General features: G+C 48.9%; 1 protein-coding gene and 1 non-coding gene across 4 annotated transcripts in view; one reads left to right on the top strand and one right to left on the bottom strand.

Moving 5' to 3' along the window:
* USPL1 (ubiquitin specific peptidase like 1) overlaps positions 1 to 5,633 on the top strand; it is a 42,632-nt gene extending 36,999 nt beyond the window's left edge. For all 3 annotated transcript variants that reach the window (XM_062194406.1, XM_062194407.1, XM_062194408.1), the window contains one exon: positions 2,220 to 5,633. In XM_062194406.1, the coding sequence (XP_062050390.1) occupies positions 2,220 to 4,345 (2,126 nt within the window). In that variant the 3' untranslated portion in view covers positions 4,346 to 5,633. The remainder of the gene's footprint in view (positions 1 to 2,219) is intronic.
* A 13,193-nt stretch (positions 5,634 to 18,826) lies between these two features.
* Positions 18,827 to 18,900, bottom strand: TRNAN-GUU (transfer RNA asparagine (anticodon GUU)). Its single transcript has one exon. It is a non-coding gene; the product is annotated as a tRNA-Asn (tRNA).
* Positions 18,901 to 26,370: the final 7,470 nt, after the last annotated feature.

The following is a 26,370-nucleotide window of genomic DNA, read 5'->3' as shown; positions in this document are numbered from 1 at the left end:
GTCTGCTACTAACAGAGTTGGCCTGAAGCATCGAGAGCAGATCCCTTCTCCTCTCCTGACCTTCCCCGTTCCTCAGAATGAGTCCCTTCTAGGAAACCTTTGACACCTAAGATCGAGCTCTTCTGTCCCTGTGCACTTAAGATCTTTTCTTGTCCTTGCAAAGTGAAGGACAGATGCATCATGTGTTTAAGAGCCAGTAGTTTTCTACTCACTCCTAGAAATGTTTTTCTGAGAAGGAAAGGGAAAGAGAAACTTAGCATACTTTGAGTGTTTAAGATGAACCTTGTAAACATCCTCTTCTCCCTTAAAGCGGTTGTCCCCTCTCTGCTGCTAAAGTGTGGTGTTTTTGGTTTTTTAAAAAGATTTATTTATTTATCTGAAAGAGTTACACAGAGAGAGGAGGAGAGGCAGAGAGAGAGAGAAGTCTTCCCTCCACTGGTTCACTCCCAAGTTGGCCGCAATGGCTGGAGCTGTGCCGATCTGAAGCCAGGAGCTTTCTCTGGGTCTTCCCACGCAGGTGCAGGGGCCCAAGGACTTGTGCCATCTTCTGCTTTCCCAGACCACAGCAGAGAGCTGGATGGGAAGAGCAGCACCGGGTCTCGAACCGGCACCCATAAGGGATTTCGGCACTGCAGGCGGTGGTTTTACCCACTACTCCACAGTGCCGGCCCTGTAGTGGTTTTTTTTTTTTTTTTTTTTTTTTTAAGTGTGGTGTTTTTTAAAGTAACTACTCCTTAGAAGAAATACAGTGGTTTGGATGCTCACTATTGCAATTCAGAGAGTAGAAAAATGTCATATAGTGGGTAGGATGGTGTTAATATAACTTTTTTTAATTGATCACATTAGGTTTTGTAGAAAGCACATATTTGCTGTGCTACAATTTCTATGACAGTTTACTTTTTGTAACTACTTATATTTCATGGAGATACAGATATTGATATATAAAGGGAAAGTGTGAGTTGTTTTGAAAAGCCAGTAATAAAAACACAGATATTGTTACTAAGCAGCTGTTATTCATCCCAGCTTTTGGTTAACTTGTCCCAGTTATCACATGATCATAAATAAAGTATAGATATATTTTCCTTTCTTTTTTTAAAGATTTATTTATTTATTTGAAAGTCAGAGTTACACAGAGAGAGGAGAGGCAGAGAGAGAGAGAGGGAGGTCTTCCATCCAATGGTTCACTCCCCAATTGGCCACAGTGGCTGGAGCTGCGCCGATCTGAAGCCAGGAGCTTCTTCATTCCGTTGTCTGTATTATCCGCTTACCTGTTGATGGACATGTGTGCTGTTTCCGCCTCCGAGCACTGTGTGTAATGTGCTGTGAATAATAAGGCACGAGTGGCTGAGACCCTGTGTCCAGTTCTTTCAGGTGTGTGCCTGCAGGGGCACTTGCTGGGTCTCTGATGCTGAGTAGTTCTGCATCTAACGTTGGGAGGAAACACCAGACTGTGGCACAGCAGCTGTTCCACTTGACATTCCCCCAGCAAGGCACAAGGATTCCACTGTCTCCACGTCCCCGCCAGCATTAGCGGTTTTCATTTGTGGTCGTGGTCTGGTGGTTGTTGAGGGTAGCTGTCCTGCTGGTGTCTGTGTGTTCTCTTCTTTTTGTAACAGATGTTTAAGACAAGTCATCTCTTACTCACGTTTTACCACTACTTAATGACTCTCATTCCTACCACACCACTGAAATTGTGCAGGCAAAAATAATTGCCAGTGACCAGATTGCTATAAATAGTGGATTCTTCACAGAGCTAGTCCTCGTCTTCACACCTGTCCCTTGTCATCAACCATCTTTCTTACCGCTTGACAAACAAGAAAACAGACTCGAAATAATGCAAGAACTAAAACAAATGCCGGTACTTAAAGTAATGATTTTCATTTATCTGGCTAAGTCCGTAATGTGGAACAACTTACTCTTTTCTGAAGTTGGATAAATTGGTTGTTACTGTATTCTAAGTACCAAAGGTTAATTATGCTCATAATTGTCTTGTTTTTTGTGGACATTTTGGGAGAATATAAGCTATCCAGAAAATTGCCTCAGTTTTCCAGATTTTTGAGTTTATTAGTGCATAACTTTTGTCATCCAAATAAAGACTTTAACATGAGAAGGACAGAGAGCAGGACACAGCCATGTTTTAAAAAGATCAGAAGAGAGTTAACACAGGATGGTGGTGTTTGAATGTGTAACCCTTTTTGACTTTCTTTCCTAACCCCCAGGAAGTTGGCTGGAATGCGATGACTTAAAAGGCCTGTGTTCTGAAAGGCATGAAGAATTTGAAGTTCCTGCTTCAGAGATCCATATCGTTATTTGGGAAAGAAAAACATCCCAAGTGACAGATGAAGAAGGTGCTCGCCTTCCACTTAAAAAACCCAGTGATGAGCATGCTTCTGGTGCTGAGCAGCCAGCGTCTCCAGCGCTGTGTCCTGGGCGTGCGGCCCCCTCAGCTGGCGCGACCTCCGTGACTCACCCTACAGGTAGATCAGTCGCTCCTCCACCAGGCGATGCCATGGCTCCTGGGGATCATTTTCTCCCAGAACCAAAAGATTGGGTTGCCAATAAGGTTTTACCTTTGACACTTAAAGAAACTATCCAGGAAACCGCCTCCATTGTCCAAGTTAACTCTCCATCTTTCCCAAACTTAGAAAATAAGCCTGTAGCAGAAAATACAGGAATTGTCAAAACCAGTGCTTTGCCATCACAAGACTCACTCACTGCTTCTTCGGTATCAGATCCATGTAAAGAAAAACAAGTCCAAGACCAGTGTGTAGGTTTAGGCGTTCCATCTCAAGCTGTAAAAACAAACATGCCGTCAGCGCAGCTGAATACAGGAGACAGCGGCAGTTCTATATCTGTGAGTGACAGTCACGCTGCTGTCCTTACACAGGGAGTGGAGGCAACAGGAATGGAGACGAGTGCTCAGTTCAAACAGTCCTTACCACAACAATTGGAGGCATTAAAATCAGACCAACACACTGCATCTCAGCTTTCTACTTTGGAGGAGAAGAAACCTGCAGCCGATCCGCAGACCTTCACAGTGAAGTCGCTACAGAGTCAGTCTCTGCAAGAAAATCCGAAGAAACCGTTTGTGGGAAGCTGGGTTAAAGGCTTATTAAGCAGGGGGGCTTCTTTTATGCCACTCTGTGTTTCAGCTTGCAATAGAGACACTGTCCTGCATTCAGTAGTTACAAGGGCAAGTAGCGCAGATGGCTTTAAAGGTAAAGGTAGAAACCAAAAGGGTAAGCAGGTATCCAAGAAATCTCGGAGGCACGCAGGTAAGCCACTTCCGGTCCAGAGTCCCCCACCAGCTTGTCCACCTGCCGGCACGGCCGCTCCTCCACCAGCTGGCACAGCTGCTCCACCTACAAGCACAGCCGCTCCTCCCCCACTTAGCAAAACCGCAGCTCCAGCTCCTCCACCGGCTCACACGGCTGCTCCGCCTGCTAGAATTGCTGCTCCTCCAGCTCCTCTACCACTTCGCACGGCCGCTCCTCCACCTGCTAGCATAGTTCCTCCTCCTCCTGCTAGCATGGCCGCTCCTCCACCACCTAGCAAAACCGCAGCTCCAGCTCCTCCACCTGCTAGAATTGCTGCTCCCACTGTGAATGCTGCCTCAGAAGGTTTGAAGACGTGTGAAAACACCTCCTATAGAGCTCACCTCAGCCACAGTCCTCTCTCTTCAGCAAAACATGGAGACTCAGTTGAAGGTCAGATCCATAAACTTCGACTAAAACTTCTTAAAAAACTAAAAGCCAAAAAGAAGAAATTAGCTACCCTTAAGTCTTCCCCGCAAAATGGAACACTTCCAAGTGAACATTTAGAGCAAGTGTCCCAGTGTGAGTCTCCAAATGACTGTGAATCATTAGAAGACTTGTTAAATGAGCTACAATATCAGATTGATATTGCAGATAATAAACCTGGGTGCACTCCTGTTTCTGATGTTTCCTCATACAGTGGTCAGACTCCTGAAGACATTTTAGCAGAACTGTTGTCTCCTACAAACACTGTTTCAACAGAGCTCTCAGACAATGGAGATGTGGACTTTGGATACTTGGAAATGGGAGCTAACTGTATCCCAGCACCAGTACCTAGTGAGCTAAATGCTATTCCCCAAAACACACATCTGCGACAGGACCATGATTATTGCAGCCCCAGCAAGAAAAGTCAATGTGAAGTTCAGCCGGACTTAGCAGCAAGTGATGCCTGCATTAAAACGTTAAGCTTGGAGAGTCCCGTGAAGACTGATATTTTCGATGAGTTTTTTTCCACTTCGGCATTAAATCCTTTAGCCAATGACACACTAGACTTACCTCATTTTGACGAGTACCTGTTTGAGAATTTTTAAATGCTTAATTCTTTTCAGTTTAATATTTATTATTGCACTTAGAAAAAAACGTGTTTTCAGGTAGTGTTCATACACTGGCCTTATGTAATAACCATGAAAAAAATGTAAGCTACTAGGGGGTTGTTTTCCTTCTGGTTTTGCCTATGAAGGATGGACTCTGTTTTACAAATTAAATTGATCAGGAATGTATTCTCCTTGTTGGTTTCATTTTCTGTTTATGGGAAGATGAGGATTTCAAAATGTAAAACACGAAGAGTACTGTATCGTTTCTGGCAGTGCAGTTGGGTGCATTGAATTTGCAAGTTTAAATTTTGGTTATGTCGGTTCAGGAAAAACACTAGACAAACATAAGTTGTTGTATGCAGTGTATGAATGTGTGACAGTTGCGCTTCTGGTTCTGTGGTCCTAGAGCCCAAGCCTGTTTCTTCTGTTCATAGAGTGCTGTGAAGATGTAAACTTACTTAGGACCAGTCGTCTGCTTTTTCTCCTTACGAAAGATGCCAGGAAATCTTACTGCTAGAACTTCGAGTAATATTAAGTTACCAATAAATGAGCTTTAACAGTAAGAAGTAATGTATGTTTATAGCGATATACAAAACATTAACATTAACCTGAATTTCTTGCCAAGGCATTTAGTTATGTACAGAGTGAGACACCATGTAACAGTTCTGTTTAGGAAGAGAATAATAACCAATGTTTGTCAGGCTTGTTATGAGGCTGTTGGGTTCTGTAATGTTATGAAACGTTGATTCAGTTAAATCCCAGCATTCTTAATGCATGAGATGCTTTGATCGCACTTCACAGATAAAGAGCGCCTGGACACTGTGGGTACGTTGTAGGGCTGGGATTGAGTAGAGTTGTTGTCACGCAGTCAGCAGTGTTACCTGCCTCAGTTCCACCTCTCAGGCTTCATGTCGCGATTAGATCCCCAGACAGCATCGCTGCCGCAGTGATTTCAGGTGACAGCAGCAGTTCCTTAGATTTAAGGGTGGCAGTGGTCTTTGGGTAAAAGACGTGGCCAGAAACTCAGTACTTCATAATCTGTTTGTCAGATTTACTCCCACACCCCTCCTGGTTTGTGTGTGTGTGTGTGTGTGTGTGTGAGAGAGAGAGAGAGAGAGATTATTGAATATAGTCATATAAGCATATAATACATATTTATTGTAAATAAAAATGGAAAAATACAGGAAAACCGGATTTTGAATCATCCATCTTGATTGATACTTAATGATAGCTATTGCAAACAATCATGTTTTATGCATATAGATTTTAAATAAAAATGAGAGCCTGCTAGAACTTACTTATATGATTTGTTTAATGAGTTTTCCATCTCAGTTATTGAAAACCTGTAGAACAGCTACATAATGCCACATTATATAGATAGCCATTGTTTCACTAATCTTTTTAGATTCTGAGGTGATTACAGAGTTTTGCAGCTGCTGCTGTTAATAGTGCTACAGCAGGTACCCTTATTGAAATGTTTCCACAAGTCCGAGTTTTTCTTTTTGGGGAGTGGCCCTGCTGGGTCAAAGGAGGTACACAATTACAGTCTATGATTTCATGATTGACTTCCCTGAGCCCGCCCAATGGTAGGCAGTAGCACTGACAATGGAGACTGGTTTTGTTTACATATCCATGGTGACCTGTGAGGGAAGTACTGGCAGCCAAGTTTCTTTGAGGACTTGCTTGTCCATCCTTTGTTTGTTATTGATTATCCATATAACAAGTGTTTCTGATAAATGTGAAGCACTTCTGTGAGCCCAAGGTGAGGCAATACAGTGAAAGGAAATTTTTGCCCTGTAGGAGTTTGCCTTCTAAATAAGTAGATTAATACTCAAATAAAAAGATTTTAATATATTTTGCACCAAAGCAAACTTAACCTTTTAATTCCATTTTCCAGGAACATTTTGAAGTACCTGTGTATATGTTAGGTAGTACTAGGAGAGAAATTGATTTTGAGAGTTGATTCTTGCCACTTTTGGTAGTTAACTTTTGGTAGTTTAAGTCACCACGAACACTGAGTTAGCAAATAATAAACAGTGTAAGGCTCCTGCAAGTGTCTGGCCACAACAGCTTCGTCAACCAGCTTTTCTGGGGCCCTGTCTAATGATACCTTAGTTAATGTATAGTGCTGATTCGGTACATTACCATTGAACTCACGGCTGGCAGGACTGTAACAGGCCTGAATGAAGTTTAACGGGGATACTCTCTGTATGGCACATCACAGCTGCCTTATGCTTAAGAATGCTACATAACACTTGAGCACGTTCAGGGCTGTGCCTGGGGCCACTTCAAACAGAAATCCACAAAAACAAAGAACATGGCACCAAATAGACAATACCATGAAATGAGGGGGTTGACAGGCACCAGATCTTATGTGACTTTGTGAACTCGAGTGAGGACTGCACTGACAATAATAGGAAGCCATTGGAAGGTTTCAGGCGAGATGTGGCCTTGTTTTTTGAAAGAGAAGAGTTACGGAGAGAGGTCTTCCATCTGCTGGTTCACTCCCCAAGTGGCTGCAACGGCCAGAGCTGAGCCCATCCCAGGAGCCAGAAGCTGCTTTCCAATCTTCCACGTGGTTGCAGGGGCCCAAGGACTTGGGTCATCTACTGCTTTCCCAGGCGCATTAGCAGGGAGCTGGATTTGAAGTGGAGCAGCCAGGACTTGAACCTGCACCCATATGGATTTCGGCTCTGCAGCCCGGGACTTTAACTTGCTGCACCACAGCACCCCGCCTTGGTCTGGGTTTTTAACAGAACTGTGACGTGCACAGAATGACAACTGATGTTCAGAAAGTTCTCATCTACAGTCTCCATAGAATTTGATCTGGGTCACTAACTGTGGAGGTGTTCAAAATTACTTGGGTTACTGTTACATTTCAAAGATGGAGCCAGCAATGTGTTGATGGATTGGATATAGGATAGAAACAGGAGTCAAAAGATGATTCCCAGGTTTTGTTGCCTAAGCTAATGAATTTTGCTGTTAATGGGATACACTTGGGAAAGAAAGAATCTGAAGAGGGTAAATGAATTCAATTTAGGTATGTTAAGTGTGAGATTCCTATCAGATTTCCAAGTAGAGACAGTTACCAGGAAGGCGTGCAACACTGGAGCTCAGGACCGAGGCAGAGGTGCTTGTTTGGGAATTAGGAATGCATGGACCATTTAATGCCATCATATAGGATAACGCTGGGGAGTAAAGGGGGTGTAGGAAAGCCAGAGTGTGGCTCCCTGGATATCAAAGGAAGACCTTCCAAGGGCTGAAGTTCACAAGGAAAATACATGGCCCAACTGCAGGGAGAAGCCCATGGAAAGTGAAAAGAGGAACCAAGAGGCCAGGATAGTGGAGGTACTGTCTGTGAAAGACAGAGCCATCCTAATGGCAGGAAAAGCCCTGACGTACACAGCAAGCCAGGAGCTACCATCTTCAAGCAAAGTTAGAACACAGTTATCGGCCGGCGCCGCGGCTCAATAGGCTAATCCTCTGCCTATGGCGCTGGCACAACCGGTTTCTAGTCCCAGTCGGGGCACCGGATTCTGTCCTGGTTGCTCCTCTTCCAGGCCAGCTCTCTACTGTGGCCCGGGAAGGAAGTGGAGGATGGCCCAAGTGCTTGGGCCCTGTATCCGCATGGGAGACCAGGAGGAAACACCTGGCTCCTGGCTTCGGATCAGCGCAGTGCGCCGGCCGCAGCGGCCATTGAGGGGTGAACCAACGGAAAAGGAAGACCTTTCTCTCTGTCTTTCTGTCTCACTGTCCACTCTGCCTGTCAAAAAAAAAAAAAAAAAAACAGTTATCCCTCCCTATCCATGGGTTGTGCGCCTGCAGATTCAACCAATTGTGGATTGAAAGGAACATGTGCAGAATTAACCACTCAGGGGCCAGCACTGTGGTATAGGTTAAGCCTCTGCCTGCAGCACTGGCTTCCTATATGGGCGCTGGTTTGAGTCCTGGCTGCTCCACTTCTGATCCAGCTCTCTGCTAATGGCCTAGGAAAGCATTGGAAGATGGCCCAAGTGCTTGGGCTCCTGTACCCGTGTGGGAGATGCAGAAGCTCCTGGCTCCTGCTTTGGATTGGCCCGGCTCCATTCTCTGCCACCCTCCCCTTCTCTTTCTTCCTGCCTTTCAAATTAAAAAAATATTTGAAGAGGAGAGGAGAGAAGAATGAATACACCATTATTTCCTGAGCAGTACTGTGGAACAACTATTTCCACAGCATTCCGATTGTTTTAGCTATTAGAAGTAACGTAGCCATGATTTAAAGTAAATGAGAGCATGTGTGTACTATGCAAGTAGTGTGCCGTTACATACAAGGGCCTGGAGCATCCACAGATGGGGGCATAGTGTCCTGATAGCAATCCCCGTAGATACTGAGAGATGTCTGTAGCATGGAAAAGGGCAGATAGCAAATGCAGCAGGACGGGATGGTTCAGGTCTCCAAGGCTTGTAGAGGGTCAGAAGGACAAAGGGGGAAGAGTGGTTGAAACAGCAGCAAGGAGGAACGTATTCCATCTCCAGACCCAGCAGTACCAGTGTGGGATGGGGAGGGGGATGGCAACATGGCCACCGCTGGACGGGGCTACAGAGAAGTGGTTTCTGCAGGGGATATTCAGATTTCACTTAGCACCAGGCAGGGAGAGACTTGGCCGAAAAAATTGAAGGTCAGGACGTCCTGTCCAGGACAGACCATGCATTCCACAGGGCATGGCGGGAGGTTTAGGGGGCCACACAGGAGCAGGCAATTGCCTGAGATTATGTCCTGGGAGCCTTGAAGGGAGAGACGGGGAAAAAGGGGCCTCCCCTCATGCTTGGGGCAGTTGAATTGGGATCTGATACCAGCTCAAAGTATAAAGAAAGTTCTGTCATTTGGCAATTGATCATTTTTAATTTTTCCATTATTTTAATCTGCCTCAAGGATATTTCCACCCAAAAGATACATAAATATTTTGTGTTTCCTAGTGAAACCAGGTTCTGGGTTGTTTTTGTTTTGTTTTGTTTTGTTTTTCTTTCTTTTCCTTTCTTTTTTTGGTGTATGAATCTTTAATTATTTGGAATGTCTTTTTAAATATTTGAGAGGCAGATTGAGCTCCCATCTGCTGCTTCCTCTCCTAAATGCCCACAGTGGCCCCGCAGACTGAAGCCGGGAGCTGGGAAAGCAATCCAGGTCTCCCATGTGGGCAGCAAGAACCCAACTCCCCGAGCCATCGCTGCTGTCCCAGTCTGCAGCAGCAGGAAGTTGGAGCCAGGAATTGAATCCAGGCACTCCAGTTTGGGATGCAGGCACTTACCCCAGTTGTTTGGCATATATTCTGATGTATAACGTTTTTTAAGTTTCTGGCTGTTTTCTGCTTCTCCCCAGAGAGGGAACTTATTGTTTGAATATCATCTACTGAATAACCCCTTCTACTCTAACCATTCAGAACACACCACTCACCTGTCTTTCATGCTATGCTTATTGGCACCTGTTCAATTCTCGTAGTAATTTGAGGTTGTCAGAAAAGATTTTTAGTGATTATTATTGAATGCTAATATAAAAGTGTAAAAGAGGGCTGGCATTGTGGTGTAGTGGGTCAAGCTGCTGTCAGCGATGTCTGCATCCCGTTTGGGTGCTGCTTTGGGTCCAGATTGCACCACTTCCAATCCAGCTCCTTGTTAATGTGCCTGGGGAAGCAGCAGCAGATGGCCCAAGTCCTTGGGCCCCTGCACCCATGTGGGAGACCTGGATGAAGCTCCTGACTCCTGGCTTCAGCCTGGCCGAGGCCTGGCTGTTGCAGGCAGTTGGGAAGTGAACCAGCGGTTGGAAGACCTCTCTCTCTCTCTCCCCCTCATCCTCCCTCCCTCTCAAGTCCATCAATAAATCTTTAAGTACAATGGTTCAATGCCCGTTTTCCAGAATAAAAAAATATTGCAAAGAGGAAAGTCTTAAATTTCAGGCATGTTTGATCCACTTAACATCACAAGAATGCATTCTCAAGTCAAAAGGAGTATGGAAACGGAAAGATCTCAATTATTAGAGATTTTTGCTGGGTACTGCAGAAGCAAACAACAAAATGGGCTGGCCTCCCCAGGCATGGAGTCTGGGGTGGACTGAAGAAAGCATCCCAAAGAAGCGGCATTAATGACTTCAGTCTGAGCAGGTTCCAGAGGCGCCGCTGCCGTGGGAAAGCCGCCCCCTGCTTGTGGGCGGCCATGGGCCTGCTCAGTGAACTTAGCTGGTCCTCTGGCCTTCTTGGTGCTTAGCTTTGGTGAGAGCTCTTAGAGGCTCCTGTTCAGGAATGAGCTCCTGCACTGGGGCCCAACAGACCACACCAAACCAGAACGGAGTCCCTGCACTGGAGAAATGGGCCTCTCTTCCAAAAAAAGCAGGAGGTCACTGATGAAGGGCCCAGGCCACCTGAGCCTGCGTGATAAGAAAGTTCATCTGCTTTACAGCCAGTGAGAAAATCACTTTGAAACCAATCCCCTTTTGATCCTTATTTCTGCTTTCTTGGGCTTTCAACACCTGTGAAGTTCCTGGGGTGCTGCTGGCTCACATATCTTCTACTGCTTTCCCAGTGCATCCTTAAGCTCACACTGGAAATTTTATTTTTTGACAGCTCTTAACCACCAAGAGTCCACACCCCCATTTTCCCCACAATATTCCCGCAGGGGACCACAGAAGACACAAGAGGGACTGAAAGTCACCTCCGTGAAAAAGCACTACTTCTTCAAGATAGCCAATTACGGAAGTGACAGCAAATCTGGGACTGGAGGTGTTTAACCAGCAGATAAACAGAACCACAGAGGGGCCGGTGCTGTGCCAGCATCCAATATGGATGCCTGTTTGTGTTCCAGCTGCTCCTCTTCCTCTTCTGATCCAGCTCTCTGCTATGGCCTGGGAAAGCAGTAGAAGATGGCCCAAGTGCTTGGGACCTTGTACCCACGTGGGAGACCCGAAAGAAGCTCCTGGCTCCTGGCTCCTGGCTTTGGATCCGCCTAGCTCTGGCCATTGTGGCCATTTGGGGAGTGAACCAGCAGATGGAAGACAGATCTCTTCTCTCTCTCCCTCTCTCCCTCTCTCCTGAACTCTACCGCTCAAATAAATAAAAACTTTTTAAAACAAAACAAAACAAAAAAAGAACCACAGACGCAAGCAGTCACAAGGAGAAAGGGAACATACTTGATATCCCAAAAGGGAACGGCATTTTGTTCAGTTGCTGCAGTCACTTAGTCGCTTGGCAAAGTCCTCTGCTTGCCAGTTTCTCTTTGTTGTAGCCTTCCCACGGGGCTGGGGGCAGAGATGATCCAGATGTGCTGAGGAGGTCCAAGTGCCTCTACGCCTCCCTGGTATTCAGTGGTCCCCTCAGCCCAAAGGCAATGTAAATAAACCAGGCCTGTTCCGCAGGATGGCAAAAGGTTTGTGGCTGTCAACTGATGTCCCACTCTGCATGGAACTTGTAAAGAATGCCTGTGCTTGGTAATTAATAGAGACATTCTACATTCAAAATTCCAGTTTATTGGCTTTTACACACATTGCAGATTTTCACCTACTTAGTATTTTTTTAAAAAAATATTTATTTATTTATTTGAAATCAGAGTTACACACAGAAGGAGAGGCAGAGAGAGAGAGAGAGAGAGAGAGAGAGAGAGGTCTTCCATCCACTGGTTTACTCCCCAGTTGGCCTCAATGGCTGGAGCTGGGCCAATCTGAAGCCAGAAGCCAGGAGCTTCTTCCAGGTCTCCTACAAGGGTGCAGGGACCATCTTCCACTGCTTTCCTAGGCCATAGCAGAGAGCTGGATCTGAAGTAGAGCAGCCGGCACTCGACCCTGCACCCATATGGGATGCCAGCACTGCAGGTGGTGGCTTTACCCACTGCGCCACAGCGCCAGCCCCAACCTACTTAGTATTTGTGATAGTGAATGCTAATTATCAGACCTATACTCAGATGGATATATTGCTCCATTAAGTATATATGTGTATACTTAAGTATGCATGGATTAAATCTATCTTAGAGACAGAGATACTGAGCTCCCATTGGCTAGTCCATTCCTCAGATGCATGCAATGGGAAAACCAGGAACTCAACTTGGATCAACGACATGGGTGACAGGAAGCCCACTACTTGAGTCATAACTGCTGCCTCCTAGGGTCTGCATTGGGAACCAGAGCTGAGTATCAAACCCATGAACCCCAATGTGGCATTCCAATCAGCATCGTACCCTAGGCCAAACCACCGCCCCCAAATAAGACAAAGAAACCATCATCGCTCTCGCACACAGGATGGTGTCTCTCAGCTCACTACGAAGGCACTTGAGACTCTCCCTGTTTCGAAGTGTGTATTTGATTTACTTGTTTGGGAATAACTCGTTTGAGTCATTGTTGACGAACAATAATTTTTGTTGTTTTTACTAAAGATAAAAAAGGTGAAAAATGGCTCAATTACTACGAGGGAGAACTAAAAATATGGCAATTTTCTGGGCATCGCTAAAGTAATTCACAGGGAAAGAAACACACACTGGTATCTGCTGATGTTGTAAATCCCACAGAGTGATCCTGAAAGGGTCCATTTATCAGAGCCCTTCACAGCTAGTTGTTCCAGATTGCAACATTAAAGCAGGAAGAGTTAAAACCTCAAGGCAGCTTCATCTCTGACCTCAGATTCTTTATTACTAATTTTCCATAGGCACCTAATTACTCAGTGCCCACTCCAAAAAAAATCAAATTAGTTTCTCATTGTGACTTGTCAACAGTATTAAACCATTCTAGTCGTGTGTGTGTGTGACCTTAAAAATCTTCAGTTTAGTCATTTTTCCTAAACACTTTGGATTTGACCTGCTTTATGACCTTTATACGATGACATGATGGTGGGAGTGCCTGTGCGAAGGAGAGCACACAGCAAGTCAAGAGTAACTCCAGGATTAAGAGAACTGACTCGAGTCCTGCAAAAAGTTCCTTAATCCCTTCTGAGGGCAGCACCCCCAGGGACCTAATTACATTGTACCAAGCACTCTTAGAGACTCTGTCACCTCCCAGTACTGTTGTGTTGGGGACCAAGCTTCCAACATGTGGACAAACCAATCCAAACCACACCTGTGACTCACTGGCACATCACAAACTTATTTGTTGCTATGCATACTGGGCAAGAGGGTTCTTGGCTTCCCATTCAGATTCCCACAGTTTATGAGCCCCTTAGGTAGTAGTCTCAGGAAGTTTAACTTTAAAAAATGAAGATTGTCAGGGCCGGCTCTGTGGCGTAATGGATAAAGCTGCTGTCTGCAGCTCCAGCATCCTGTATGGGCATGAGTTTGAGTCCTGGCTCCTCCACTTCTGATTCAGCTCCCTGCTCATGCGTCCGGAATGTAGCGATAGATGGTCAAAGTACTTGGGCTCCAGCGCCCACGTGGGAGACCTGGATGAGGCTCCTGGCTTCTGGCTTCAGATCTGCCCAGCTCTGGTCATTGCTGCCATTTGGGGACTGAACCAGAGGATAGAAGATCTCTCTCTCACTCTACCTTTCAAATAAATGAATGAATCTTTAAAAAAAAAAAAAATGAAGATTGTGTCTGGAATTGGGTTCCATGTTGAAGAACTCTATGGTGGAGAATCAGCCACAAATAAGGTAAGCTGAGTATGGACAATGCACAAACTCTCTTATTCCTAAGTTTCTGTAAGACCCCTCCAAATTAAGTATCAGTTAATTTGGGCCACCTAGGCTCTACATTTAAGTATTATGCTGGAGAATCCTCTCCTGTTCCAGGCCCCAAGGCTTATCCAGTCTTCCCTTGAATTGTACCCACTCTGCCTTCTCTCTACCCACCATAGCCCGGAACCTCATTGCTCTCCCTTGGAATACGATGGCCTCCTATCTGCTCTCTAATCTCTCATTTCCTCTGTTGCCACACCAACCACCTAGATGAGAACCCATTCTGTCCAGCAGCAGGAACCTGGAAGAGGGACTCCCCTGCATTGCAGGTTGAAGGCCAGCCTTCATCCTTGTGTTTTCAGACCCTTCCACAAGCTAGGATCATGTTCACTGCACCGCCTTTAAGTCCACTTGTCCTAGATCCTGGTTATGCTCATTCGTCCCAGTCTTAAACACCCTGTCCCTGCTTTGGGCCTGGCTAGATCGCTTAGGCTTGTTGCAAATCCTCCATGGAAATATAGCCCCAGCCTGGGTTGACGGCCTCCGTGGCTGCCTTGGACCATTCTTCCGTGGCCCATGTGCTGCCCCTCCATCCTGTGCATTTTTACCTGACTACTCACTTCTGGGAGCTGCAACACAGCAGGAAGGGACCATTTCTGCAGAGACACGCACTGTGTGACAGGCTTGTCGCAGGTGAGCCAGCAGTGTGGAACGGAGAGCCAGGCCCCACTCTTTTTTTTTTTTTGTAGTAAAACTTCTTAAAAACATCCATTTCTGCAAAATAACATGTTTACGTGGAGCTCTGCAAAATATGTCTTTGTGAGGAAACGGACCCCGAGGGGCGGCCCTGGCGAGGATGCGCCCAGCATCACACCAGGTCGCCGAGCTCCGCCTCCAGGGCCGCTGCCATCTCGTCCGCCTCCGAGCTGCTGCCATCTCGTCCGCGTTGCTCAACTTCCTGCTGGAGTCACTGGCGGTGCCGTCCTCACTCAGCTTCCTCTTGTGGCCTCTGGGCCCCCGGACGCTGGCCCCAGTCCTCTCACTGCATGCAGATGACCCGAGAAGCTGCTCCCCGTGGGACCCCCAGGCCTCTGGCTTCATGGGCGGGGAGGTTTTTTTTTTTTTTTTTTTTTTTTTTGACAGGCAGAGTGGACAGTGAGAGAGAGAGACAGAGACAAAGGTCTTCCTTTTTCTGTTGGTTCACCCCACAATGGCTGCTGCGGCCGGTCAGGCCCCACTCTTGAGCAGTTTGCTGTGGTTTGCACGTGGTGTGTCCCCCCCAAAACTCAGGCTGGTGCTGGGTCCCTGGTGTATCACTGTGGAGAAGACATCAGACCTTCAACAGGTGTTTGGGGTCATGAGGGAACCTGCCCTTGTGAAAGGATTGATGTCATTCCCCTGAGAGTGGAATTAGTTCTAAAGCAGGTTCCGCTTGCTCTTTTTTTTTTTTTTTTAAGGTTTTTACATTACCTATTTTCATTTTATTTGAAAGGCAGAGAAACACAGGTTCATCCCTCAAATACTTGCAACAGCCAGGCCCAGGCCAGGCTGAAACCAGGAGCCAAGAACTCCATCCAGATCTCCCACATATGGGTGGCAAGGACCCCAGTACTTGAGCCATCACCAGGGCCTCCCAGGATGCGCATCAGCAAGAAGTTGGACTTGGCTGGCGCCAGGGCTCAATAGGCTAATCTTCCACCTGCGGTGCCAGCACCCCAGGTTCTAGTCCCGGTAGGAGTGCCAGATTCTGTCCCGGTTGCTCCTCTTCCAGTCCTGCTGTGGCCCGGGAGTGCAGTGGAGGATGGCCCAAGTGCTTGGGCCCTGCACCCGCATGGGAGACCAGGAGAAGCACCTGGTTCCTGGCTTCAGATCAGCATGGTGCACCAGCCACAGCACGTCGGCTGCAGGGGCCATTGTGGGGTGAACCAACGGAAAAAGGAAGACCTTTCTTTCTGTCTCTCTCTCTCTCTCTCTCTCTCACTGTCTACTCTGCCTGTCAAAAAAAAAAAAAAAAAAAAGAAGAAGAAGAAGAAGAAGTTGGACTGGACGTGTAGCCTGGAATCGAACCAGGGACTCCAGGTGGGAGATGCGGGCATCCCCAGTGGCATCTTGGCACAGGGCCTTCTCCGCCGTGTGAGCTTTTGCTTGCTCTCTTGCTCCTGTGATCTCTCGCACTTTGTGCCTGCTTGCTTCTCAGCCCCAAGGGCCTCACCCGAAGCCGAGAGACACTGCTGGCACCATCTCCTTGGGTTGTGCTGCTACGCAGGTAAGCAGGGTGGATGTGAGGAAGGGCACGGCTGGGCAGGGCATCAGGTGGGAGGGCCTGAGTCAGGGAACCCTCATCAGTACAATCACCATGCAAGAAGGAACACCGAGGGGGAAACAGGGCTGTGGGGCGTGCAGGCCCTCGTGTGCCAAGCTGAAGAATTTGAAGGCAATCCCTAGGTGCTGCAAAGGATCATTAAAACAGAAGCGGTCTCCGCCCTGGGGCAGCTGTGACTGCAGGTAACCAGGTTGGGTTTCACAGTGGAAGGGAACACTCTCTCAGTCCTCATGAGTTTAGCAATAACAAACACTATGCCCACGTCTTGGACATTGGACTAGGCTTGCACGAAATGACTTTATGACCTAATTTCCCTTCATTTTCTTGTTTCCCCTGTTGGCCACCCTGAAGCATTGCTGGGCAACCTGGTTTTCTGATGGCCATTGGAAAGGATGTCACTAAAAGACATTTTGGGGACCACCTCTTTCTGAAGGATGCTTTGGGGGCCACCTCTTACTCTGCCTGAAACACCGCCATAAGTGAAATGTTGTGTCTGCTTCTGTAGGGCTCCTCCCTAGCCAACAGAAGGTGTTTTAAATCAACAGGCATTTGATAAATACCTGCTAGCCAGCATTGGTCCAGGTCCTAAGCTACAGCCTCATGGCTCACTTCCCCATTCCTTCTAGGTCTCTAAATCCAACCCCTGAGAAGTACGTTCCAGAGCCAAAGCACGCACCCCGTGACCTCAGCCTTGGCAGAAGTGAATTATGTTATCATGCAATTCCCCATCTTTATAGGAGGTGTCTATACATTCCCTCTCTGTCAGATCAGGGTGGAAAATCTGTCATCTGACACCTCTCAACAGGAACTCATACAAAGCATTTCTGCCTGAGGCCTGCCACACCAGCATCCAGGATAAGCAGCTAGCTGGAGTCCCGGCTGCTCCACTTCCCATCCAGCTCCCCGCTAATGCGCCTGGGAAGGCACAGCAAACAGCCGGAGTGCTTGGGCCCCTGCACCCACCCACGTGGGAGACAGAATGGAGTTTCAGCTTCTGGCTTCAGCCTGGGACAGCTCCAGCCACCGCAGCCATTACTATTTTTTTTTTTTTTTAATTTGAAAGGCAGACTAACATAGAGGGACACACACACACACACACACAGAGAGAGAGAGAGAGAGAGAGAGAATATCTTCCATACTGGTTCACTCCGCAGATGGACGAAATGGCCAGCACTGGGCCAGGCTGAAGCCAGGAGCCAGGAGCCAGGAGCTTCTTCCGGGTCTCCCATGTGTGTTGTGGGGCGCACAGATTAAAAACACAGCGAGCGAGACTTTTGAGGTCAAATTGGGAGACTTTATTAGCCAGCTGGCGACTTCCCTCTCACAGAGCAAGTCCAGAGAACACAGCCCCCAGTTGCAGTGGCAGGGCGGGGGGTGGTGGCGGGGGTTAAAAGCAGAAACTACAATTTGGTGGCCTTGGCCATTATCAAGCAAGCAAGCAGAAGTGCAGAAGCCACAAATATGCTGGTTACAGCCAGAGGAGCAGACTGATATCTATAACTTGTTTCTCTCAAAGTCCCTATTCTGAAGCTACTAACCAAGATAACCTATAACCACCCAGGCAGGCTATGTCCCGTGGGAAAACCTTAAACTTAAAGCCACCCTGTCGTGGGTGCAGGGCCCCGAGCACTTGGGGCCATCTTCCACTGCTTTCCCAGGCCACAGCAGAGAGCTGGATCCTTAGGGCAGCAGCTGGACTCCAATCGGGTACCCATCTGACACAACACTCATCCTATGACCTCCCTCTCTCCCTCCCTCCCTCTTTTTTCTACCTCTCCCTCTCTTAAAAAAAAGGTATTTCTGCCCGAGTTTCACTTCAGGGGGAATTCCCATGGTCAACGTTGCTCGCGGAGCCTTCCCCTGGATTCAAGTTCAGTGTCTCAAGCTGTAACAGCGGAGGCGGAGTGTCATAGGCTGCATCCCTTTGGGATGCGCCCTCTCCGCACACTTTGATCTGGAAGGCTGTTCATCCTCTGGAATTGGGAAAGGCAGTCCCCCAAAATTCCGTTTGCTTTTTTTTTTTTTTAAATTTTTATTTAAGTTGTACAATTCGCATGTATTTCATATATACAGATTCAGGAGCATAGTGATACTATTAGCTCTCCCTCCCCCATGCCCGCGCTCCCACCCTCCCTCCTCCTCCCTATTCCCATTGTTAGTTTTTATGAAGATCTACTCCGTTTGCTTTTTCACGGTGTCAGTGTGCCCCTCACCTGCGCACAGTACTCACTCGCGACCCCATCACCGGGCACTGGGGCTCTGGCCAGCCGCGCGCACCCCCGGGCTGGCCTAAGGCGCACGTGCGAGCGCCCCGGGGCCAGGAAGGGCTCGGAGTCCCAGCGCCCACCCCCGGGGCTGCCGCCCCACCACGCGGCGCTGTCCTCGGGACCCCCCTCCCCACCCCCCATCCCCGCAGGAAGAAGCCGCTGCCGTCCGCCGTCCTGGAAACGTGGCAGCGTCGTAGTTCTTTTCCATTAAAAATCTCTCCGTGGTCCGCCGCCCTTCAAAAGGAGCCCTCGGGAAAAGAAGCGCCACCGTCCCTGGGTGGGCTCGAACCACCAACCTTTCGGTTAACAGCCGAACGCGCTAACCGATTGCGCCACAGAGACGTAGCTACTCGGGCCGCAGCGAGCTGTGTACAGATTTCCGCGGCGGCGCCGACGCCGCCTCTCGCCACCCTGGGCGTTGCCACCCGGGCGCTGGCGGAGGAGCGCTAGCGCCGGGGCGGCGGCGGCGGCGGCGGCAGCGGCCGAGGCGGCGGGGCGCGCCCGGGGCGCGGGGCTGGGGGGCAGAGCTTCGCGGCGGGGCCGGGGTCGGGGTCGGGGCCCGGCCGGGGTCGGGCCGGGGCCGGTGGGCGGACGCCGGCTGCTTCCGATGCCTGAGGCGCTGGGGGCCTGCGTGGCCGCACGGGCAAAACATGCCAGAGTGTCCCTGCAGGAGAGGCCGCGAGCGCCTGCGTGCGCTTCACGGAGGCCGCGAACTGCAGGGCGGCGCTCTCGCGTCTGCGTTTTTCGGGGTGGTCACTGCGCCTCCCGCTTAGGGGCCCGCCCACTCCCACCCCGGTAGCACCGTCGGGAGCCGGCGCCGCGTTGCACCTGCGCTCTGCGCAAGGGGCGAGACGGCGGGCGCTCCCCGGGCTCTGTCTGCCCCCGCCGTGGGGCCTGCGCCCTCCGGGCGAGCGCGCGGCTTGGGGCCCCTCCGGAAGGGCCCGGTGGCCGGAGCGGCTCTGACGTCTGGAGTGACCGCTGGGGGTTTCCCTGACTTCGGAGGTCGCCCGCGCGTCGTCTGGGGTTCCAGCCCGGCGTCTGCGGGGGAGGCGGCGAGAGGCCCGCGCGTGGTGCGGCATCGGAGGGCGGAGAGCAAAGCCCTTCCTGGCGCTCTTTTTCTGGTACTGTCGGCCCGCAGCGCCCGTTGGCAACCGGCTCCCCTCGACCTGCGAAAGTGGGGGACCCGCTCGGGCTCTCCACGCGGCCGCTGCGCCCATTCCAACTCAGCCGGTCCGCCTTCCTCCAGGGCCGCCGCCGCCGCCTCTTGCTTCTCCAGCCCTCTAACACGTTGACCTTTTCCAGGGGTACCGTCAGGAGCCTAAGGCCATTCTAATGCTGCTGCGCGGTCATCGCGACCATGCATTTCCAGAACCTTCCAGTCTTCTGAACTGGAAACTATAAACAGCTCCAGGTCCCTCTCCTTGGTCCCCAACCACCACCTTCTACTTCCTGCGTCGGCATTTAGGGGCCGTAGGCCCGCGCAGGTACAAGCGTGGGGCATCTTTGCTGGCCCCTTTTTTGAACTCCGCTTTCGGGAGCAGGACGCTGGGCGCCCCGGGGACCACAGCCTCTGCTCTAAGAGGGGACTTGGTGCGCTGGGCCCGAGCCCGCGCGAGGCGGGAAGGAGGCGTCTTCTCAGTAGGCTGTGGGGGTCCTTTGTGGCTGTGCCGGGCACCTTTTGGGGCGATCGACTTTATCTGAGCTCTTTGGGGACAGTTACACGTGCGGCACATGTGATGGGCTGACCACGAGTAAGGAATTCATGGCCTCTACCTTGGAAACATTGAGCAGAGCAGGTTTTCCAAACTTCATTTTTACACATTAACTTCGAATTATGCTAATTTAATGGAATTCTGGGTGCATTTTCTTCTTCGAGAATTGTATGAATTTTTCAGGTAAATGTTTAAGTGATGTTCTCTCTTCGTTTTGTAATTCCTTTTTAAATACACAGTGAAATCTTCCCATTGTCTAAAACACACTCTCCGGCGGTTCAGCAGCCCCTCTGTATCCTTTCCTGGCGTCATTATCAAGTGCAAGGGCTTTGGAGAGAGGTTACTCGCCTGCTTCGTGGGTGCTGGGTGCACACGGGTTGCTGTGGAGGGAGTTTGGCTTCTGCTGAAGCTCCTGGTGGCTGGCGCGTGCCTCCGTTAGCGGGAAAGGAGTCGCTATGACGTTGGCTTCCCTGAGCCCACCGCTCCTTGAGGCCATTCCTGGGACAGTCCCTCTGCTTATGGGACCCTGGCTTCCCTGTTCTCATTAACCACACCTGCTCCCCCGTCCTCCGCTTCTCTGGTCTCAGACCGAGGGAGGGACAGTGAGGTTTTGGAGGCATGTGGAATGGGCAGTGAGAAGGGGCTAAGCATCAAGCAAGCTTTTGCTGTCTCCAGTCCCACCTGAAAGTCTAGGACATCCTGTCAGTCTAATTTTCTCTTCGTCCTTCCCCTCCTCCTCTTCCTCCTCCTCCTCCTCCTTTTTAAATAAACTCTACTTATTATAGAGTTACAGAGTGAGGGAGAGACAGAGAGAAAGGTCTCGTTCCGGTGCCCATATGGGATGCTGGCATCCCAGACAGCAGCTTTGCCTGCAATGCCACAACGCAGGCCCCGTAGTTCTGTCTTTACACTGGTGCTGTTAAATACTTTAGACACATCACCTCGTTTAATCTCAGAGCACCCTTACCGTGGCAGATACTACAGCTATTCCAATTTCTCAGGTGAGTGAGCATGTTCAGTGAGAGCAGTGTGTTCAAGGTCGTGGAGCTAGTGGGTGACAGGGCCAGATCAGACTTCATAAGCCTCACTTGTAACCTTGACCACACATATGAGGTTGTAAATACATATATATATGCATACATATATACATATATATATATGAGCTCCTATTGTGCTTTCTTGTTGCAAATACACTGTGAACCCAATGGTGACATGTAATCATGCATATGAATGTGTGTGTGTGTGTGTGTGTAGCATTTGCAAGCTTCTCCAAAATATTGTTAGTGGTTCTGTCTGGGAGGTGATTTTCCACATCTTCTTTACCTTCTCCATTATTTTCTCAAACGTTTGCAGCCAGCAGCCTTTCCACGTGGCCAGGCAGGAAAGGCAGCGGCAATTTCCCTGCATTACAGATAGAGGGTGGTAGGGGGTTGTTCGAGGCCCAGGTGTGCCCTGTCCAGTGACCTTGGAGGACACCCCCAGCATGCGTTCACAGGGATCTTTACTGAGCATGCCTGACAGTCAACGCTGGTGTCTCCTCCAGCTCTGGCACCCACCTCGACCACGGCATCTGGAGCTGCAGAACGTGCACATGGTTCCTGGGAGGAACTCTTCCGCGTGTCCCTGCAGCAGTGAGTATGGGCTCATCTGAAAAGGACGGGAAGTCCTTGACCTCCTTCTAAATTAGACATCCTATTTATTTGAAAGCCAGAGAGACAGACAGAAAAAGAGGAAGAGACAGGTGCAGAGAGACAACCGCTTGAGCCATTACCACTGCCTCTCAGTGTGCATGAGCTGCAAGTTGGAGCCATGTATTACACCCAAGCACTGCAGTTCGCATGTGGTGTCCCAAGTGGCGTGGTGATCACAAGACTACTTACCCCTACACCTTTGAAAATACCTTTTTGCCTGGCTTAATTTTCTTTTCATTTTTACAATGAAATATTTTCACTTGAGTAGCATAGCCCTGCTTTTTGTCTGTTTGTTTAAAAAAAAAAAACTTAAAATCTACAATCCAGTATCTAATCGACAGTCAGTATACATTGACTGAACCCGATGAGCTGGGCTACATGCTTCAAGGAGCTCCCTTCCATTCAGGATTCTGCAGGATACCTGCCCTGCCCACGGACTGTTTGAGTCTCCTGCGGAAGCAGGAACTACACAGGCGTGTCAAGGCACTGAGCGCCAACTGAGTGGCACCCGTGATTTGGTTTTAGAACCAAGGTGCGAGCAATCACTGAGCAGCCAATACAGATCTCAGGTTGGCTGGGCAATCAGACAAAGCCCAAAATTTTCTTTCTTTCTTTCTTGTTTAAAAAAAAAAAAACACTTATTTTAACTTATTTCAAAGGCAGAGCTACAGAGAGAAGAGAGAGAGAGATACACAGAGAGAGAGAGAGAGAGATCTTCCATCTGCTGGTACACTCACCAAATGGCTGTAATGGACTGGGCCAGGCCAAAGCCAGGAGCCAGAGGCTTCTTCTGGGTCCCCCACACAGATGGCAGGGGCCTAAGGACTTGGGCCGTCCTCTGCTGCTTTCCCAGGTGCATTAGCAGGGGCCTAATCAGAAGTGGAGCACCTGGGTCTTTTTCCATCTGATGGTTCACTCCCCGAATGGTCACAATAGCTGGAGCTGTACAAATCCAAAGCCAGGATCTGGGAGCTTTTTCGGGGTCTCCCACATGGGTGTAGGGGACCAAGGACTTGGGCCATCTTCTACTGCTTTCCCAGCCATAGCAGAGAGCTGGATGAGAAGTGGAGCAGCCAGGACTCGAACCGGTGCCCATATGGGATGCTTACACTGCAGGTGGTGGCTTTACCCACTATGCCACAGCGCCAGCTCCACACTTGGGTATGAAATATTGGCATTGCATGTGGAGGCTTAACATGCTATGCCACAACACGGGCCTGAAAGCACAAGATTTTCATGGGGTGTCATGGAACCAAAAATCACTAATGGGTAGTAGAGTAGGCAGGCCTGTGAATAACAGGCTGGAAAATTTGCATACTAAACAGTGTTGTTTACAATCGTCAGAAATATTACATGGCTTACCTACTCATCAAAGGGACACATATAGGAGTTGGTGTAGGGGCATAGCAGGTTAACTGGCTCTTACAATGCTGGCATCCTTTATCAGAGTGTTGATTTGAGTCTCGGTTGCTGGGCTTCCAGTCCAGCTTCCTACTAATGTGCCTAGGAGGGAAGCAGAAAATGGTCCAAGTACTTGGGCCCATGTAGGAGACCTGGGTGGAGTTCCTGGCTCCTGGCTTCAGCCTGGCCCAGTCCTGGCTATTGTGGCTATATGGTGAGTGAGCCAGCAGATGGAAGTACGCTCTCTCTTTCCTTCCTTTCTTTCTTTCTTTCTTTCTTTCTTTCTTTCTTTCTTTCTTTCTTTCTTTCTTTCTTTCTTTTTCTGATTTATTTATTTTTTGAAAGAGTTACACAGAGAGAGAGGAGAGGCAGAGAGAGAGAGAGAGAGAGAGAGAGAGAGAAGTCTCATCCGATGGTTCACCCCCCCAACTGGCCGCAACAGCTGGAGCTGGGCCTATCCGAAACCAGGAGCTGGGAGCCCCCCTGGGTCTCCCACGCCGGTGCAGGAGCCCAGGGACCTGGGCCATCCTCCATTGCTTTCCCAGGCACAGCAGAGAGCTGAATCGGAAGTGGAGCAGCTGGCTTTCAAACCAGCGCCCATATGGGATGCTGACACCTCTCTCTCTCTCTCTCTTTCTCTCTCTCTTGTGTGTGCGTTCTTACTCTGTCTCTCATTCTCTCTGCCATTCTGCCTTTCAAATAAATCAATTTTTTTTAAAGGAATAATGCTTAAATAACCATGATGTATTTATTCAATGAGCAGAGGGGATGCCCTAAACATTCTGAGTTGAAGAGAGACTTGACACCAGCAAGGACTTTGGGAGGTTAATCAGAATGGGAAAAAAGGCCAAATAAATGCATACAGTTGCTAAAGCTTTCTGATGGTGATTATAGTCAAAAGGCACACAAGAGTAGAACTACTGGCTCCATCCAGGGAGCTGGCGGGGGAGCAAGGTAGGCATTACCCTCTGCGTCCTGAGCCCAGCCTCCAAAGCAGTTCTCAGAGAGCAGGGGCTTCCTGACTAGCAACCCCATGTCCCTTTAATTCCACCAACTCCACAGCAATCCCGATTTATGGTTTATAATATGGTTAAGAGCACACACTGCAAGGAAACTATTTTAACAGAGATTACCTTGGACTTTTTCCAGCTGACTAGACAGAGTGCCTTCTGTTCATTTGCTGTCATGATCAGGAAACCCCATTGTACCCAGGACCTCACTCCTGCGCCTGCAGAGAAGTGGGTACTAAGATTTGCTCTCTTGCACAGATAGCCTGCCCTTGGTCCAGCAGAATTTTAAAGCAGCAAATGGTGGAAACCATGCACTCAACAAGTGCGGGACCATGTTGATTACAGGTGCTATTTCTTAGCCATCGCCTGGGATGTGCAGTAATTCCAGCTACGCAGTCTATAGTAGGTGAAACTCTGCCCAACGGAACCACTATCAGATTTTGTTTTGTTGTCAGCCGAGCCATCTTGGTCAGCAGCTTGGCCCTATCATTGCCAGTATTTATTTCCCTTCCCCATTTTGTACATGTGAAGTTGGTGTTAGTTTTTTTTTTTTAATATTTATTTATTTGAAAGAGTTACACAGAGAGAGGAGAGGCAGAGAGAGAGAGAGAGAGAGAGAGAGAGAGAGAGAGAGAGAGAGAGAAAGAGGTCCTCCATCGATGGTTCACTCCCCAGTTGGCTGCAACTGCAGTTTCTTACAAAGTTCTGCTGTAGTGAGGATGCACCTCTCCTGCCGGAGCTGCACCAATCCAAAGCCAGGAGCCCCGAGGACTTGGGCTATCTTTTGCTGCTTTCCCAGGCCATAGCAGAGAGCTGGATTGGAAGTGGAGCAGCCAGGTCTTGAACCGGCGCCCATATGGGATGCTGGCTCTCCAGGCCAGGGCTTTAACCCACTGCGCCAAAGTGCCGGCCCCTGGTGTTAGTTTCTTACAAAGTTCTGCTGTAGTGAGGATGCACCTCTCCTGCAGGAGCTAGTTCAGTCTCCCCGCTGGGCGCCCGGCTGTTGTGGGCTGGGGCGATTCTTCTCGGTGTACGGTTTGGGGCTGCACAAGACTCTCAGCCATCCAGCATCCCCCACCCCTCAATCCCCACAACTCACTGGGCTAGCCGGAAAAGACTCTTGTGTTTCCAAAGACTTTTCCAAGCAGCTGTTCTCCAGATGTGGTCCAGGGACAGGGAATATCAAGGCTGAAACTGATGTCATAAGAATACAAGATGCTCTTTGCCTTTTCATGCTCACTTCCTTGCCCGTGCCCTGTGGCGTTTTCCCAGCTACAGAAGGTGTGACAAGGAAACCAAACGCAGAAACAGGCAGGAGAATCCAGTCCTTTTCAAAGAAACCTGATTTCATTAAAGAGATAAAGCAGTGCTGTTTTCCTAGCTATATTTTTTTCTATTTTTCATAGACACACACAATTTATGTTAACGGTATTAGGTTTATTTTGGTAATTTAAAAATGAAGTAGACATCTCATTTAAAAACAACGTGTTTTTAAATCTTTGATTTTGATTTCTAAAATGGTAAGTACTGGTAAGCAAACCCCCACATAAAGAAGAGCTTTAGGGGGTTCTCAGTACTGCTTACGAGACTCAAAAGGTTCTGAGGTCAGAAATAGGAGACCCGCCACCCCAGAGGGGCAGCTTCAGCCCAGACTGAGAACCACAGGAACAGAAGCTGCACTTGGCTCCTTGTAGATCACAGCATGGTGGAATTCAACCCTCAGGGTTCCAGCCGCTGCCGAGAGCCCACGAGGACTGCTAGGGTTTGAGGGTGCTTGTCCCTTCACAGCCCCCAGAATTGCAAGGAATCGCTTTCTAGTTATTTATAAACCACCCAGCTAAGGTATTGCACGAGAACGGCACGGATACACCGAGAAAGGGGTCATGATGAATGTATCTGGCATTGCTCTCCTTTGGCCACCGATGTCTCCGTAGCGCCTGTTCCAGTGTGGGTTTGCATTTTGGGGGGGGCCTAGCCTTGCCATATAGGGCTCTTTTT

Source organism: Lepus europaeus, chromosome 6 (assembly GCF_033115175.1).
Source record: "Lepus europaeus isolate LE1 chromosome 6, mLepTim1.pri, whole genome shotgun sequence".
NCBI classification, from domain to species: domain Eukaryota; kingdom Metazoa; phylum Chordata; class Mammalia; order Lagomorpha; family Leporidae; genus Lepus; species Lepus europaeus.
The sequence above is the reverse complement of the archived record's forward strand: the minus strand, read 5'-3'. Positions and strand labels throughout refer to the sequence as shown.